This window comes from Onychostoma macrolepis, chromosome 24 (assembly GCF_012432095.1).
Source record: "Onychostoma macrolepis isolate SWU-2019 chromosome 24, ASM1243209v1, whole genome shotgun sequence".
Classification (NCBI taxonomy): Eukaryota; Metazoa; Chordata; class Actinopteri; order Cypriniformes; family Cyprinidae; genus Onychostoma; species Onychostoma macrolepis.
The window spans coordinates 3,300,729-3,320,437 of record NC_081178.1 but is presented as its reverse complement, the minus strand read 5'-3'; the positions used below and the strand labels follow the sequence as shown (position 1 = coordinate 3,320,437).

Below are 19,709 nucleotides of genomic sequence, written 5' to 3'. Positions count from 1 at the left end.
TTATTTAACCCATGTTCTTAGCATTGTCAGCATGTGCCACCCATTAAGCTTCAAAACAGCCACTGAATCAACACCATTAACACTCATATTATGTGTACTTACAGATACACATTCACAAAAACATCAGATTATCATTGTGTAATAAATAGAAACATCTGAAATTCTCATTAAATTTGCATTGTGTCTAAAAATCACCCATTTACAAATGGTAAAACTACAGGCTTTCGTGATTTATTGCTTTAATCAAGGGGAGAAAAATGTTAGGGGTTAGGGGCCTCAGTTACAATCCAGTATGAAACAAAGGCACTATGTAAATACCACTGTATATGAAATACTATATTCATCTGAAATCATCAGTGCACCACAGTCTTTTTTAAGTCTTTATTTCTGTTTTACAGGTGGACCTCCTGCTGCAGTGATTTCAGCGTCTACTAACAGTCTGCAGTGTTCCTGCCCTCACTGTCCTGATGACTGCACATCCTACCACTGGTATCACACACTCTTTAATGACTCATACACACGCAAGAAACTATCTGAAAACGACCAGTCTATTACTGTAAAGGAAAAAGGACAGTACCGCTGCCGGAGGGAGTGTGGGAAAGGTTTCTCCCGTTTCAGCAACGTCTACAGCTACGAAGGTACTAATACACAAACATACATGCGCTTTAGACTTTCATTTTATTAATATTTTGTTTTGGGTTTTTTTCATTTAAGTTTAGGTTTTTGTTACTTTGTCATATTTATTCGTTATTTCTAAATGTAAAAGTCTAGTCAAAAATAAGAAATTTCAAATATTTTGGCACATATTTGAAATAAAATAAGTTCTAGTTTTATTTCAAGTAACAAAAAACGTTTTTATGGTTTTAATTTGAATTTAATAGCAGTAACCCTGCCATAAACACAATTTTTGTTTGTTCTTGCAAGATGAGGGATGAGTGTTAGACTATTTTCTGTGGTAATCAACAGCAGAAACGATTCTCGAAGTGTCTGTGACACCCAAGAGTTTCACGCCAAAACACAAGCATGCAAAGCTTTACGGTCTCTTTTATTTTCCGTGCATATTCATGTAGAGTGTAGCAAAGTAGTAATGCACTAATCACTTTCAATTCTCACTTGACGATTGTGCAAGCACACTACTTCTCATTTTTATTTTTAGAAGGAATTTGCATCCTCTCTCTTTCTCTCAGCACAATCAGATCCTGCAAACGTGATGCCAATCCTGGTGGCGGTGATTCTGATCGTTCTCGGGTTGTTGATCGTCTTGCTGATCGTCTTGCTGGTCGTGCTGAAACGCAGACGTGGAGGAAGCAACATCAAGGAGACCAAACGGGATGAAGACAAGACGACAGGTGGAGACTATGAGCAAATCCAACTCAAGGACAAGGATAAGGCAGTTTACCACACCCTGGGCGAGAGCACGAGCAAGGACAAGGCCGAGGGGGGTTACGAACCACAAAAGAGGCAGGAGGAGGGGATGTACCACACAGTAGGACCTGGAGAGGGTCAGAGTGACGGTGAAGGTGGGTACGAGGCTCTTAAGAGCGTCAAAGCCAAGGTGTATCAGACACTGAGTTCAGACGACTCAAAAAAGCCAGCAGGAGAAGCAGAGGGAGGGTATGAGCAGCTTCCTCAGAAAGGCAAAGATTACGAGGCCGTGACAGTGGAGAAAAATCCATACGAAGAAGTGAAGAAACAGACGGGCAAAGAGAAAGAATGAAGGAATCTGGGAAAGACTAAGCACCACAATAGTCAAATGGCTGTTTAGTCATTGAAGGCAATGCAGTCTTTCTAAAAACCTTGCAAAAAGGTAAAACAGTTTAATGCAGGTTATTGTATTAAATGTAATGTATTACAGGAACACTTGGAACTCCATTAAAAAAAAGAAAAATCATTTGCACACATATATATCTTTATATACATATATAAAGATAAATACACACACACATATATTATATATATATATATATATATATATATATATATATATATATATATATATAAAATATATATTCAGAGCTGGGTAGATTACTTTCCAATTGTAATCCATTACTGATTCCAGATTATATGACAAATTGTAGTCAGTAACGTAATCCGTTACATTACACATTTTATGTAATATAATCAGATTACTTTTGGATTACTTTTGGATTACTTTTTGATTTAACTCGTTTATCACATCGATTTAAATAGCATTATCTTGTATCATAATGATGGAAAAAATGCAAAGTGTAAGAAAACTTGTTCTATTCATTGTAATTTACAACATTAAGTGCATTAAACATTATATTACATCAAGGTTTCCCAAACTAGAGTTTGTAAAGGAACTGCACGGGGGTTGTGAGTTTAATGAAAAGCTGACAATTAATTAAATCATAAAAAAATGTAAATGAAAATAAATCCTTTTAAAACAAACTCCCTTTCCAGGAAAGTCTCTTCACTCGGTAGCCATATTTGCAACGCCTCCGGGCAGCTCGTACAAGACCTATCTTAATGAATGGGGGAATCCTGAAATCTCAAAAACTAATTTACATATGTCAAATCAGCAACAAAAATCTGAAATTAATTGCCCCATGAATATTGTTTCTTATGCTAAATAGCGTTTAAAAAGCTTATTTTTCAGGCTAGACCAGCCAATGTGCATATGGAGTCATAACGTGCTTAAGACTGTGCATGTGCCTTGGCTGGTCTAGTCAGGTTTCTGTGGGAAATTTGGCTCTTTCATTTAGAAGGTGGGACTATTCCTCCATATTGCGCGTTGCAGTTTCTCCCATTCATAAGTATAGGAGTAAATAAAACACTTACTAAAAAAGATGAAATATTTGTATTTACCTGCATGCCATGTGATCATTAATCAACATCAAAGAAACCGTGAACATGCAAATGTGATACTTAATTATTGAAATATTTATTTTAAAATCCCAGGGGTACTTAAAGCAAATATATTTGATGAATAAGGTTTAGATGACAAAAAGTTTTGGAATGCCTGCATTACATGTAACTGCAAATATTCACATTATTTCTTAATTTAATTAGTTATAATTAATAATACATGGTTAAAAAAACCTAAAGAGTATAATAATTCAAATAAAAATTAATGTGTTCATCAGTAGTTGATGCAGTATTGAAACCCTTCTTAAACCTGAAATGATTTTTGTAAATCCACTGGTCAAATTCTTTCACCACCTGACTAATGATGACTGATCTTTGTGCGAAAGTCCACAAAACCGGACTATATATACAGGCACATCTCAATAAATTAGAATGTCGTGGAAAAGTTCATTTATTTCAGTAATTCAACTCAAATTGTGAAACTCGTGTATTAAATAAATTCAATGCACACAGACTGAAGTAGTTTAAGTCTTTGGTTCTTTTAATTGTGATGATTTTGGCTCATATTTAACAAAAACCCACCAATTCACTATCTCAACAAATTAGAATATGGTGACGTGCCAATCAGCTAATCAACTCAAAACACCTGCAAAGGTTTCCTGAGCCTTCAAAATGGTCTCTCAGTTTGGTTCATTAGGCAATCATAGACACCCTTCACAAGGAGGGTAAGCCACAAACATTCATTGCCAAAGAAGCTGGCTGTTCACAGAGTGCTGTATCCAAGCATGTTAACAGAAAGTTGAGTGGAAGGAAAAAGTGTGGAAGAAAAAGATGCACAACCAACCGAGAGAACCGCAGCCTTATGAGGATTGTAAAGCAAAATCGATTCAAGAATTTGGGTGAACTTCACAAGGAATGGACTGAGGCTGGGGTCAAGGCATCAAGAGCCACCACACACAGACGTGTCAAGGAATTTGGCTACAGTTGTCGTATTCCTCTTGTTAAGCCACTCCTGAACCACAGACAACGTCAGAGGCGTCTTACCTGGGCTAAGGAGAAGAAGAACTGGACTGTTGCCCGGTGGTCCAAAGTCCTCTTTGCAAATGAGAGCAAGTTTTGTGTTTCATTTGGAAACCAAGGTCCTAGAGTCTGGAGGAAGGGTGGAGAAGCTCATAGCCCAAGTTGCTTGAAGTGCAGTGTTAAGTTTCCACAGTCTGTGATGATTTGGGGTGCAATGTCATCTGCTGGTGTTGGTCACTGCACCCGTTTACCAAGAAATTTTGGAGCACTTCATGCTTCCTTCTGTTGACCAGCTTTTTAAAGATGCTGGTTTCATTTTCCAGCAGGATTTGGCACCTGCCCACACTGCCAAAAGCACCAAAAGTTGGATAAATGACCATGGTGTTGGTGTGCTTGACTGGTCAGCAAACTCACCAGACCTGAACCCCATAGAGAATCTAGAGAATGTTTTTTTTAATTGGTCTTATGAAGTATTCTAATTTGTTGAGATAGTGGGTTTTTGTTAAATGTGAGCCAAAATCATCAAAAAGACTTAAACTACTTCAGTCTGTGTGCATTGAATTTATTTAATACACGAGTTTCACAATTTGAGTTGAATTACTGAAATAAATGAACTTTTCCACGATATTCTAATTTATTGAGATGCACCTGTACATATATAATATGTATATAATCGGTAGGCTATTTTAGAAAGGAAAATTTAAAAGATGAAAAAGAGAAATTAGGGAGAATCAATGAATTATGAATAATTTATTGCTATTGTGTGAATAATAAGTAATCATGTAATCCATAAAAAGTAACTAGTCTGATTACGAGTATTTTAAAATGTAACTTACTCTAATTACAAGTACTTAATTTTTGGAATCTGATTATGTAATCCAGATTACATGTAATCAGTTACTACCAAGCTCTGTATATCAGTGTTAATTTCGTTGACGAATAATTTTCGTCAACACATTTTCTCTTCTACAAGGAGACGATGACGAACGAAATCTATTTTTGAAAGACAAAAACTATGACGAAAATCTATTGACATATTCCTCAACGAACGAAATCTAGACGAAAATGTTAGGGAGGGATAATTCGGGAAGAGATTGATTCAGAACGAATCTACTGAGTAGTTAGGAGGTTAGATGCATATATGAACCGGCGGCGGCAGGACATAACATACACTTGCTGCACGTCTCATAAAACGTTCAAAAATGTCAATATGTGGGAGTAAGAGAAGAGCAGACATATGGATAAATCTGAGGAGGCAAAAGAGAACTCGATTCTGTCCGGTTTTCTAAGCGCAGACACTGAAGCATACTTGGGTAAAGTTGGTTTTATATTCGCACATTCACAACATTCACACATTTCCGCATTCAATAACTTTCTAATTATATGTGCAATAAAGTTTTTTTTTGCAAATTCTAATCAGCGACATCATTGTTAACCTACTACATTTTTTTCACAGTCGATGGGCAAGTATTGTTTTAATGGCATACTTACTTGAGAATGTCTGCTGAATGTCCAATGTAGTGTGGTTAACAAAGTAATTCAATGCAGAAGCACGAATGTGCCAATATAAAACCAACTTTACCCAAGTCTACACTCACAGAAAGCGCGTCTCACAGCGCGTGAGTACTCTTTCAAGTCGCATGAGCGGAGAATTACATATAAAATGATGTCGAATTGTCCGTTTTGACGAGCATTCACATAAACACAGTCGATTACGTCTTAAGTGGACGTAAACAGTAGGGAGAACGTGTATCAATACATCGCATCCATTGCAACTGTGCATTCGGTTTTAAAGGGATAGTAGTCTAATTAAGTTGCTATTTTCTGTGGCATTGATGTAATCACTAAAAAAAACTTTAGTAGCCCTAAAGATTAATCTAAATTTATTTATAGAAATAAATATGTCTGCTTGAAAGAATGAAGAATATGGTAAACAAGTTGCTATAAAGAATGCATAATTATCCTATGTATCAATTGGTATTTCATTAAAAAGAAGACCATGTAATTAATATACATTTTGAACTGCATAAATGATGATAAATTTATTTTTGGGTAGAGTATTCCTTTAATATTATGAGGGTTATGATAATATTCTCAAATAATACATTTGACAAAATAAGCGTCACCTTTGGGATACCTATGTTCTGGAGGGTGAACGTAATTTGTAGTAATCTTGACCTTTTAACCTGCAACTATGTCAAAATCCTCCTCAAAAGTATGTTTCAGGAGATCCCAGATAAATCACTGCAACTCTCATTCACATCCAACTATATTTTGATCAGAAACGCCACTTTATACAGTCACATCAGTTCCTGAAGGACAAAATCAGATACCAAACTAACATTTCTAATTTTGCACTGAAGCATTTCCAGACGCTACTGGTGAAAAAACAGGCTAACACAATTCAACTTTAAAGTGATTCAAAGAAATAAATATAATAATCTCATAATATAAACACATATAAGTACATAAGCATATAAATATACAGTTTACACACACACACACACAGAAAAAAAATAGTAAACAAGATTACAGATACCACAGACAGATTCACACATTCAGACACATTTATGAGAATTCAGATATACTGTATAATTCTGTATATAACAGGACAAAGAAGACAAAAAAATTAAAGTTTTGCACAATAACACAAGGATTTAGGCCTAAAGCACAGAAATTCCAAGGCATCACATTTAAATAAGCATCAAACACAGAATTGCACAAAATCAGTTATTGGGAATATCTGAGAATTTATAGTTATACAGATTATGCTATCTATTAAAGATAAGTAATGATATTACTCAGCAAGTATCACTCTCATCCAACTGTAAATGCAATTTGCACTGTAGTCTGTTTGCACTATTTCAATGTTTCATCATGTTTATCTTCAGACTTTAATTTTACTTCATGCACATTGTTGTTTTGTAGGTTGTTTTTAGGTTGGTTAGATGGTTTTACTAGGTTGGTTATTAGGTTGGAAATATTTTAAGAATTTCATGTATTTTCAGCTTGTTTAATTGTGGATGTGCATCAAATAGAGCACAGCTGTATAACTGAACGCAATATGCAATATTACATTTTTACTGCAAGGCAACTGTAGTTCAGTCTTTCTTCACTAAAGGGCAAATTTGGTTACTCGTTATCAAAGCCAGTCCTGCCGAGGTTCACCACAAGAGGTCACTGCAGGATTTATTTGGTTTTCAGAGTTACACACAGTGGTTTGTCATTTTAGTTGTTGTATACTTTTTATTCCTGTTCCTCATAAAATCCTTGTGTGTCAAATTAAATTGTATATAAACGAAGCCTTGATCTCTTCCTTGGTTCTGACAAAAATTCACTGCTAGATAAATATGGTTAAATATTGATGGCCCACTTTGGCCAAGTGTGCTAGATGAAGTGGGCCACCCTGAACCTTTATTAATTCTACTCACATTTATTAAATACATTGACATTCACTGATTTTTTAAATTGACATTTTAGAAAACAAATGAAAATGCAGTCAGGAAATTCAAGTCAAGAAAGTAAACAGCAGAAGAAATTAAAAATTTCTTCAAATTAAAGATCATTTAGAAAAAACAAAAAGTTTTACAATATTACATTTTAAATATCTCTTTCATTAATTGTTTTGATAGCCTGTCTGTTGTTGCTTGTGTTATAGTCACATTGTTGTAGAGTTCTCTTTTTTTCATCAGTATTCTTTTCAATTTAATCAAATTAAATTTTTAATAGATCAGTTTTGAATTTTACGCATTAATTGAGGAAACTCATTTTACTTATATCCTAGGCTATATGTTTTTGTTAAGTATGTTGTTGAATTATGTTTGTCTGATAATGTGCTAATAAACATAAAAAATACATAAATGTTTTTACAATTTCTAATTAAAATACAGGATCGTTTTTTGATGCATTATGGATGGCCCTTTACCTGAAAAGACATTTGTCTGGAGTGCATGAAGTAAACAAAGGTAGTAAAGAAAAAGAAAAAGAAAGGCATCTGGTATATAAATGACAAGTTTAACAAAAAGTGGCCCACTTTACATGAATTCACCCTAAAAACAAAGAAGTTGAAGCATATTGGAATAGAAGTTGTTTTTGCAGATTTTTAAAAAATGATAAAAAAATTTTTTTTAAAAATACCATATTTGCCAGAGGAACAAAAAGGATGTTCCTGTTTTGTTTTTTCCCCCTTAATAGTTACTTGGAATTATAGGCTCATTGACAGTCTGATTATAGAGGTTAGATTACAGTTCAAACCACGGGAAGTTTGTCCCACTTCTGGGCAAAAAAAAAAAAAAAACGGGACTCAGATTGCTTTTTTTTTTTTGGAGAACGACGATAGAGGACAGATCCTGCAGGTAAATCTTTTGTAAACTAGCGAGATATATTAATATTTCTTGGATTTAACACATTTGGGGACAAACTGTTTTTCACTGGACGCTTTCTTTAACTTAAGTGCGACAGATTGGATTCGTCTCGTGATTGATTAGGCCGACTCATAATAAAGGTATGAAAGTTGTCCTGTTTTGATTTTGCATGTTTTCATTTGTACTCCTGACACAAATGACAACCCATTCTCACTCCCAAGGCGTCAAAAACTGAAGCATGGTCAAACGCCTTTCGCGTCACCATGAAGACGCCAAAAGTGCCCCTAGGCGTCAGTATATGACAAAATAGGAACTCCATTGCTTTCAATTGCTTGCTTTATGCGTCAGGTCGAGACGCTCATGGAAAATGACAACACGTTCTCCTCCGTTGTTTTCAGTTGTTTGTCTTAGTTTAATGGTTTGCATGCATTTGTAAAAAATATAAATAATTTTATATAAATTTATACTTTCATTGGAGCACCTAACCCACCCCTACCCTAAACCTACCCACTTTTGAACAACATAAAACACGTAACAGGCAAATATAAGTGCAGTCACAGGTATTTATTGCAAAAACTGACCATAAACAAGCAGTATAAAAGCATTAAAAACAAGTCGTGTTGCATTCCAAGTTTTCTGAAGCCATACGAAGTCTTTATGAGAAGAAGAGAGTAAAACAAGGTTTTAATCGTTGAAAATGATCCCGCTCTGTTAACGCGCTCACATCCCATTCAAAAAGATACTCCCGTCCCGTAGCATGACGCAATCTGTCACGAGACACACAAGAGCCAATAGCCTGTCAGAACAGCATAACGCAATCGGTCACGAGACACACAAGAGCCAATAGCATTTCACAACCAAGGCTGACTTAAGGCTTCTTCTGGCGGCATTTTTTGAATTCGCGCAGACTGCAGCACACAGGCTGAGCTTAACGGCGGACGGAGACGGCGATCGCGTCTATTCCTCTCACAAATCAAATGTTTTGCCTCGGAAGACTTGGAATATTAATATTTTTTAAATAAATTATGACGGTAGTTGTATCTGCCTGTTATATCTTGTGTTTTATTGACAAATGGTAGGTTTAGGGGCAGGGGTTGGGTTATGTGCTCACAAATGTGTAAATATTGTAATATAAATAAAACTGTTGTGGCTGTTTACATTGAAAAATCACACCCCAACATATATGCAATAATGGCAATACCCAATATATAATTTAATTATGACGATAAAATTCCCAGTATGGCGTCGGCATATTGACGCTAAGGGTTTCCTATTTAAAGCAACGGAGGACCCTGCAAGTCGAAAAATGACGCTAAGGGGTACCTTGAGCGTCAAAAAGCGACGCCAAGTGGTCCTGACCAAGCTTCAATATGTGACGAGTTGGGTGTGAGAATGGGTTGCAAATGACTATATAACTGTTGAAGCATCAAACGGAGACCAGTATGAAGCTATACCCGACTTTTCAAAAGATGTCTTTTCTACAAACATTTGTGGAAAGTCTATAGTGAAAGTGAAAGTATTTTGTCAAACGCGTAATAATTCAGACATTTTAAAATGTGACTTGTCTAACATGTCAATGCAATTATATTAAGAAAAGATCAGACCAAAGACGGAGACAACATAATGTCAAAAAGAAAGGAAAACTTATGAAAGGTATTCTTTAACTTAATAAAAACCCTTTGCGCATGCTTTCTGTCCATCAGACGGTCATATTTCTCTTTCTGACGGACAGCACGGTTCAGATCGGCTGATGGACATGAGGTCTCTGTTGATACTGTCAGGTAAAAACACTCACTGTCTGCGTAAAAAGTCACATGTTTAATGTCACTAATTTACAGCATTTGATTAGTGGCCTAGACGTAGTGTAGAATTATACTCTTTAGAACCATAAATCTATGTTTATATGGTTAAAATGGGGAAGAATCCCCAGTTTTTCACGGTGCCTTTTGTGTCCCAATGAAATAATCTAACATAATTAATATAACAACAAATAAATTTGTGATTTAAAAACATAACAATAATATGGAGTTTATTTTGTGTCTTTTTTATTCAATCAAACATACTGTGTTTGAGAGCAAAACTAATTATTTTGAAATTAAAAAATAAAGGTTTGCAAAAAGATTCTTCTTAAGGCTCAAAAATAAAGAAATTGAAAACAAAATAATTTGCAGTGCGTGTAAATCTTTGAAAATCATATTTTTCTTTGTGCACTTCAAACACTTTTCATCACGAACCCACAAATGTTGCTCTCTTTTCTGCTCTCTTTTTTTGCGGGTCTAAAACTTTTGTTTGCGAGTGAAGCTGTGTCTCAGTTAAAGTAACCCAGCAGGCTGGGTTGTTGAGAAAACCCAAGATATAGTCATTTTTACCATTTATGTGTTTGCATTTTTGTGTTTCTGGGTTATTCTTGCTGAGTTATTCTCATAATTTTGCCTATGCTTAACAAGACAATCATGGATTAATAAATAATGAAGAATACAGGTTATTTAGACTGTTAACAATGATTTTTAATGCCAACTGACATTCACAAATGTGTTAAAATTTATACCAATGACAAACATGCAATTTTCTTTCTTTCTTTTTTTTTTTTTTTGTCCAGAAAACGCAAAAATGACAGAAATACAGTTCTGTACCCTATCCACTGTAGAAATACAGAAATACAGTACCGCTCCCTATCCACTATATAGTGCACTATGTCGGGTGTCAGCCATTTTGTAGTGCTGTCCGAATTCTGAGTGAACGACTTCTTTCACTACTTTGTACCCACAATGTATTCTGATTTCGAGTGTACAACCCATAGACATAATATACATATATATTATGTCTATGTGCACAACCAATGTACACTGGCTGAAGCACTATTTCCCACAATCCAATGCGGAGAACCGACCAGCTGTTAGAGAGAGCGGGAGCGAGCGAGTTTGAATGAGAGATGTGTTTAATTTACAAAAATGATGATTTTTAAAAAATGTTCGTTTATAGCTTATTCATTCTTATGTTAAATTAACGGTCGCCTGAAGGCGCTCTACGGCCATTGTCATCTTATTTGAGTGCAAAAACGCTGCTCGGGAGAGTTTCAAGATACTACAAACAATCAATACATAAAATTATTAACATGTGCTAATGTGAGTTTATTTTTGTTGACAACATTTTAATAGTATTTAATGATTATGACTATATAAGCATTACAAAACAAATTAATAATATACCATCAATGAAACCACAAAGCTGATTACAATATAAAGTCGTTTTAAGTGTTATTGCTATTAATATTATTTTCTAAAATGAGGTACATGTAATATAAAAGTACATAGGTGACTAAGATGTTTTTTCAACAGCTAAGTCTCACGAGCAGTGTAACGTTACAGGTCACCGTCCGAATCCGTTCACTTCATTTCGTTCACTCCTTTCTATAGTGCACTCAACTGCCTTACACTATACAGGGATAAGTGAAAGAGTGAACGAGTGAGCGATTTCGGACACAGAATTCGGAGAGCACTACAAAATGGCTGACACTACCCGACAGTGCATTAGTGCAGTGGTTCCCAACCCAACCTGGGAGGCGCGCCCCAGAGTTCACAGCGGGGGGGCGCGGGAGCAGATGAGGTAGGGCTGGGCGATAAAACGATAACTACAATTATAGTGATATAATTTCCCTCGACAAAACAAGTTTGATAAACATTCAATGTTATGTTTATGTGGGTAAAGCGGAAGAAAACAGCGCTACTCATTTGAACTGCGCCACACGGACCATAACCGCTCGCTTCAAACAGCTGCGCAGCTCAGAGAGCGCTGACTAGAGCAGATCACGCGAGCACCATCGTTTACCAGGGATTTACTGTAGTAACATTAACTGCACAATGGTATTGTGGCAGAAATGTGTGGTATTTATATCAAATTTATTATATTAATGTAGACGTGTATTAAATGTATTAAAGGAGTAATGGAATGTAACTACACTATATTTGTGATTAAGCTATAGGCTAGCGTTTGTGCATTTATAATAAATGTATTTAGGCTACTGTTTTACATATAAATAGGCTACCTAGAAACCATCTAGTTGGATTTTTACCACAGTATTGAGGTGCTATATGTGTGGTTTTAACTCTGGTTATCATGATGTAAATGTATGCTATGGAAGAACAATGGTTAATTTTAATAAACCTCAAATAGAAATAAATTTCACCATATAAAAAAGGAGGGTTTTTTTTTACAATGTTACTGATTTTGATAATGAACATAAATTTACATCTGCATCCTAACTCAAACTACTACTGTCAACTCAATGTCAAATGTGCATTTCGAGATAAAAAAAATATATTATTATTATTGCGTGTGTGTGTGGGGGAAGTTGGGAACCACTGATATAGTGGATAGGGAGCGGTTTCGGACACAGCTCTACTTTCTGATTGGCTGGTAGGTGGCATTTAACTCTGTATAACTCGAGACAGCTATGAACTCGGCAGAGAACTTACCTCCGTATTTCCTCGTCTATTAATTGTATAGTAATTGTAGCGGGACAAGTTATCCCTTCTCAGCGTGAGAAATACAAGGTGTGGCGTGAGAGCGTGTGAACTGGTTAAAATGCGTGTGTCTCACGGTGAATGCGTGAGACTTGAGAGCCCTGTCTTGTCATGGCGAGCAACAGGTCGTTTACTGGGTAAGATAACTAATTTAACATCTTAAACTCAGTGACAAAGTGAACTTAATTATTCTAGCTGACAGCCCCCAATAGTAAAGCTTAAGGACTGGCATAAAGTTGGCTTGATGTTGGACGTTCGATATTCGCATATTTAGGGACCGTCTCTAAAGTTACATGCGATATTGGTATACATTTTTAATGCGTTTGAGCCCATTCGGTACTGAAAAATAGCAATTTTTACATATGATTTACAGTTTATTTTAATAAATATAAAAAATGTTAAAGGTGTGCATTATAGTTTGCACCTATATGAACAGTTTATAGTTTGTGTTATGACTGTAAGTCATTCTCCTCAAATGCTATTGAGCTTTAAATTTGCGTTTGAGCCCATTCGGTACTGAAAAATAGCAATTTTTACATATGATTTACAGTTTATTTTAATAAATATAAAAAATGTTAAAGGTGTGCATTATAGTTGACACCTAGATGAACAGTTTATAGTTTGTTTTATGACTGTAAGTCATTCTGCTCATATGCTATTGAAGTTAGAAAAATATACCAATATCGCATGTAACTTTAGAGACGGTCAAGCCAACTTTACGTCAGGCCAATATTTTCAGAGATTATAGATTATTATAGCTCCAGTGAAGTCGGGTGGGTAACGCACATCAAATCACTAGCCCATTTGGCGGGTTGTGATTCATAAATTATGTCCGTATGCATGATCAAGTCTATTATCTGCACCCAACAGCTGTTCAAAATCATGCAGCGTCACGTACAGTTTGCCATTCAGTTTTCTAAAATACAACGATTTGGGACCGATGTCTGTACATTCTGACTTCACCCTAGTCTGCAACTGTGTATTGTGCATTTTAATAACAGGTTGTTTTTGTATATCTTTACGACCTGTGCACTGACAACTGCAAAACTTTAATACTTCAATAGTACTTACTTCAATTACTTCAGTAGTAACAAATGATAATCAGGACTTGTCAGCCAGTACCGCTTTGAAGACCTTTTAATTAACATTTCAATATGCCCCTGACTTCTAAGGGGTGTTTAAGAAGAATCTTTTTGCAAACTTTTATTTTTTAACTACAAAATAATTAGTTTTGCTCTCAAACACAGTATGTTTGATTGAATAAAAAAAGACACAAAATAAACTCCATACTCCCCTCTCCCTCGCTCAGTCAAGCCTCATAAATGATCAAAAATAGAACATTATAGAGGAGTGAGAGAAACATGCTTGTGTTTTCAGTGTCGGAATCCTGGTTGAGAAATGATGTATCCTTCTAGAAGTGACGTCACTTGATTGTACAGTATTTTACAAGGGTTTTATTTTAATGACGGTAACAGGGCTGACATGAAATCAGGGGACACCAATAAAATGATTTATATTTTATAAAAAAAATACTTAATGAGATTGTATTTAGAACAATATGCAAATGTGATTTTTGTATAATTTAACCCTCAATTTGGGAATTAAAAGTCCTGCTGAAAAAGAACAATCATAGCGAGGGACAGGCCAAACACCTTACCCTTATCAGCATAAATGCTATTTAAAATAATTTTTAATTTACTTTAATTTGATGTAATATTGATAAAAGACTAAATAGGGGAGGGGCATCATCCAATGTCAATACTGTTACCCTTTTTAAAATGTAAATTTAAACAATTACTTATTACATTTAATATAATCAATATCTGCATGCATCTAATTACAATACCATTAAAACAGTAGATCTCTTAGAAATGTAATGTGCTCAGTCAACAAAGAACTGACTTCAACTGAAAAATTGGCTGTTTGCTATTGTCCTCCCACATTATCGACACTATTTTCCTGTTTAACATTGTAAAGTTGCTTTGACAATCTGCATTGTGTAAAGTGCTAAATAAATAAAGGTGACTTGATTGACTAATATTTTATGTATTATGTAAACAAATATGTGCAGTGAAGCACATCTGTGTCCTGTCATCCCTGTTACTCTGGTCAAACCTGTTGCTGTCATTAATTTCCAAAAAATTGTAAAAATGATATTTGATACAACTTTCCAGGTTTTTCTATTGTAACTTTAACTATTGTGACGGGAGGAGCCAACGACAGACACAGTGGGTGTGGCGTCAGGCCTCGGAGAGGCTTTTTATTAACAAAATAACGTGTCCAGGGAAAGAAGTGTCCAAAATAAACAGGGGGTCTGGTGTCCTCGTCGTGCTGCGGGGCTTGTGCAGGAGGGCAGTGTTCCAGGAGGGGAAGGGTCCAGGGAAGGGGCGGAGTCCGGCGGCCGCACGCGCTCCCACTCGGGTCCGGGGCGCGAGGGCGGCGGCTTCATCATAGCGGCGGCTCTTACATGTCGTCCACGGCCTTTGGTAGGACTTGTACGGCCCGACATCCTGGTCCGACGGCCGTAATACGGGTGCGGCTTTCGTCCGGACCGCGGGTTCGGCAGCTCACGTCTTCGGTGGCGCGGAAGTCCCTCTACGCTCCCTTCCTGGACCCACGAGGACACCAGCGTGCATGCACGGGGAAGAGACCGGTCTCTCGAGGAGAGGCGCGCTGGGCATTTAACAGCGGCGGTGATGAGGCTTCATTCAGTCCAGCTGTGCCTCATCACACGCCGCCAGCCCGCGTTGATCCCACGCCCCTCCTCTCATCCACCCACTCCAGTCGGGAGCCTGGTGAAGGGCGGCGAATAAGGGACGGGGTGGTGATGATAATGAGGGGGAGGGCCACTGATCCGTCACATTCCCCCCCCCAAGCGACATCCCCGTCATCGGTCGCCGCCCACGCAGGAGTGCTACCTTCCTCAACCAGGCTCCATACGGTCGGAGTGGGCGGGCAGGGATTCCTCTCCGGCGATCCTCCCTCTCGCACCGCGCCGGAACAGGGACAGAGAAACCGGTATTAGTCGACAGCCTCAACCAACCACAGGGTAAGATGACAAGTGGGGAAACGTCACTTACCCCTTTGGTGGTTGGGAGGCCGTCTCCGTCGTTTCTCCGTCCCACGCGCTTCTCCACGAACTTCTGCGGGCGAGAGGGGATGACGTCTTCAGGTGTTGCCCAACTGCGCTGTCTAGGCTCCGCCTTGCCCGCATTCTCCACCACTGTGACGGGAGGAGCCAACGACAGACACAGTGGGTGTGGCGTCAGGCCTCGGAGAGGCTTTTATTAACAAAATAACGTGTCCAGGGAAAGAAGTGTCCAAAATAAACAGGGGGTCTGGTGTCCTCGTCGTGCTGCGGGGCTTGTGCAGGAGGGCAGTGTTCCAGGAGGAAGGGTCCAGGAAGGGCGGAGTCCGGCGGCCGCACGCGCTCCCACTCGGGTCCGGGCGCGAGGCGGCGGCTTCATCATAGCGGCGGCTCTTACACGTCGTCCACGGCCTTTGGTAGGACTTATGCGGCCCGACATCCTGGTCCGACGGCCGTAATACGGGTGCGGCTTTCGTCCGGACCGCGGGTTCGGCAGCTCACGTCTTCGGTGGCGCGGAAGTCCCTCACGCTCCTTCCTGGACCCACGAGGACACCAGCGTGCATGCACGGGGAAGAGACCGGTCTCTCGAGGAGAGGCGCTGGGCATTTAACAGCGGCGGTGATGAGGCTTCATTCAGTCCAGCTGTGCCTCATCACACGCCGCCAGCCCGCGTTGATCCCACGCCCCTCCTCTCATCCACCCACTCCAGTCGGGAGCCTGGTGAAGGGCGGCGAATAAGGGACGGGGTGGTGATGATAATGAGGGGGAGGGCCACTGATCCGTCACACTATATTTAATTTTAGACAAAGCCCTTTTTGTATCTCTCTTGTAAAAAAAAAATAATAATAATTCTTAATTGACATGTGGTCAAAATTTAAAACAAAACTCCAAAATGTGAAACAATCACAGTGAAAATAGTCACTTAAATGTTGTGTATATATATATGTGTGAAAACTATCACATAGTTGTTCTAATTAAACTATAGTATATAGTAACGCTTGTGTCTGTAACAGGGTTGAAAAAATAGTCATAAAATAATAAATGGCACAGCCTGAGATGGCACAATACAATTTCTTGTCATTTTAAGGTCAATTTCTTATTTCATGGATATATAAAAATGTTGATTAAACTTTTTTTTTTTTCAAATGGAAAAGGTACCGATTTCGTGGAATGACCTTTAAAGCCCATCACTGACGTGGTGTGTCTGTCTCATTCCAAGAAAACTGCATCATATGAGAAACATACTACTAACAGTCTGCAGTGTTCCTGCCCTCACTGTCCTGACGACTGCACATCCTACCACTGGTAGCACACACTCTTTAATGACCCATACGCACGCAAGAAACTATCTGAAAACGACCAGTCTATTACTGTAAAGGAAAAAGGACAGTACCGCTGCCGGAGGGAGTGTGGGAAAGGTTTCTCCCGTTTCAGCAACGTCTACAGCTACGAAGGTACTAATACACAAACATACATGCGTCTCGTGATTGATTAGGCCGACTCATAATAAAGGTATGAAAGTGGTCCTGTTTTGATTTTGCATGTTTTCATTTGTACTCCTGACACAAATGACTATATAACTGTTGAAGCATCAAACGGAGACCAGTATGAAGCTATACCCGACTTTTCAAAAGATATCTTGTCTACAAACATTTGTGGAAAGTCTATAGTGAAAGTGAAAGTATTTTGTCAAACGCGTAATAATTCAGACATTTTAAAATGTGACTTGTCTAAAATGTCAATGCAGTTATATCAAGAAAAGATCAGACCAAAGACGGAGACAACATAATGTCAAAAAGAAAGGAAAACTTATGAAAGGTATTCTTTAACTTAATAAAAACCCTTTGCGCATGCTTTCTGTCCATCAGACGGTCATATTTCTCTTTCTGACGGACAGCACGGTTCAGATCGGCTGATGGACATGAGGTCTCTGTTGATACTGTCAGGTAAAAACACTCACTGTCTGCGTAAAAAGTCACATGTTTAATGTCACTAATTTACAGCATTTGATTAGTGGCCTAGACATAGTGTAGAATTATACTCTTTAGAACCATAAATCTATGTTTATATGGTTAAAATGGGGAAGAATCGCCAGTTTTTCACGGTGCCTTTTGTGTCCCAATGAAATAATCTAACAGAATTAATATAACAACAAATAAATTTGTGATTTAAAAACATAACAATAATATGTAGTCTTTTATCAATATTACATCAAATTAAAGTCAGTTAAAAATTATTTTAAATAGCATTTATGCTGATAAGGGTAAGGTGTTTGGCCTGTCCCTCGCTATGATTGTTCTTTTTCAGCAGGACTTTTAATTCCCAAATTGATGGTTAAATTATACAAAAATCACATTTGCATATTGTTCTAAATACAATCTCATTGTTAAGCAATGTTTTTGCCATAAGTATAAATTTTTTTCTTATAAAATATAAATCATTTTATTGGTGTCCCCTGATTTCATGTCAGCCCTGTTACCCTCATTAAAATAAAACCCTTGTAAAATACTGTACAATCAAGTGACATCACTTCTAGAAGGATACATCATTTCTCAACCAGGATTCCGACACTGAAAACACAAGCATGTTTCTCTCACTCCTCTATAATGTTCTATTTTTGATCATTTATGAGGCTTGACTGAGCGAGGGGGAGGGGAGGGGCATCATCCAATGTCAATACTGTTACCGTTTTTAAAATGTAAATTTAAACAATTACTTATTACATTTAATATAATCAATATCTGCATGCATCTAATTACAATACCCTTAAAACATAAGATTTTAGAACATTAGAACATTAGAAAAATTGTCTGTTTGCTATTGTCCTCCCACATTATCGACACTATTTTCCTGTTTAACATTGTAAAGTTGCTTTGACAATCTGCATTGTGTAAAGTGCTAAATAAATAAAGGTGACTTGATTGACTAATACAACTATGGCAAGTTTACAACTATATGCAATTTAAAATGGTAAAACTTTACAGTATTATGTAAACAAATATGTGCAGTGAAGCACATGTGTGTCCTGTCATCCCTGTTACTCTGGTCAAACCTGTTGCTGTCATTAATTTCCTAAAAATTGTAAAAAAATAAATAAAATAAAATAAAATAAAATAAATAAAATAAAATAAAAGATATTTGATACAACCGTATCAAAAAAAAAAAAAAAAAGTTGAGCCAACTTTAAGGCAACCAGCTTCAGCAGATTTTTGAGTTTGCTCAACTTATTTTTGTGGGAGATTCTCACATTTTTGTTGTATAAACTTAAATAAAACCACAAGTTGAGAAAACTCAAAAATCTGCTGAAGCTGGTTGCCTTAAAATTTTAAGTTGGCTCAACTTTTTTCTTTTCTTTTTTTACAGTGAACTTTCCAGGTTTTTCTATTGTAACTTTAACTATATTTAATTTTAGACAAAGCCCTTTTTGTATATCTCTTGTAAAAAAAAAAAAAAAATTCTTAATTGACATGTGATCAAAATTTAAAACAAAAATCCAAAATGTGAAACAATCACAGTGAAAATAGGAACTTAAATGTTGCGTATATATGTGAAAACTGTCACATAGTTGTTCTAATTAAACTATAGTATATAGTAACGCTTGTGTTTGTAACAGGGTTGAAAAAATAGTCATAAAATAATAAATGGCATAGCCTGAGATGACACAATACAATTATTACTCTTATTTCATGGATATATAAAAATGTTGATTAAACTTTTTTTTTTTTCAAATGGAAAAGGTACCGATTTCGTGGAATGACCTTTAAAGCCCATCACTGACGTGGTGTGTCTGTCTCATTCCAATAAATCTGCATCATATGAGAAACTTTGTAATGTGCCAAGGAGCTTGGAACAAACTGACCATTTTTTGTCTCTGCATGAATTAA

At 37.1% G+C, this 19,709-nt stretch overlaps 1 protein-coding gene, 1 long non-coding RNA gene and 1 pseudogene across 6 annotated transcripts in view; all 3 read left to right on the top strand.

The window, feature by feature from the left end:
• LOC131533738 (uncharacterized) overlaps positions 1 to 1,944 on the top strand; it is a 65,972-nt gene extending 64,028 nt beyond the window's left edge. For all 5 annotated transcript variants that reach the window (XM_058766197.1, XM_058766198.1, XM_058766200.1 and 2 more), the window contains 2 exons: positions 399 to 638; positions 1,188 to 1,944. In XM_058766197.1, coding sequence (XP_058622180.1) covers positions 399 to 638; positions 1,188 to 1,717 — 770 coding nt within the window. In that variant the 3' untranslated portion in view covers positions 1,718 to 1,944. The remainder of the gene's footprint in view (positions 1 to 398; positions 639 to 1,187) is intronic.
• A 6,199-nt stretch (positions 1,945 to 8,143) lies between these two features.
• LOC131533823 (uncharacterized) lies at positions 8,144 to 9,994 on the top strand. Its single transcript, XR_009269217.1, has 3 exons — positions 8,144 to 8,204; positions 8,303 to 8,353; positions 9,917 to 9,994. It is a non-coding gene; the product is annotated as an uncharacterized LOC131533823 (long non-coding RNA).
• A 2,666-nt stretch (positions 9,995 to 12,660) lies between these two features.
• The window catches only part of LOC131532821 (uncharacterized), a 42,971-nt pseudogene continuing 35,922 nt past the window's right edge, over positions 12,661 to 19,709 (top strand).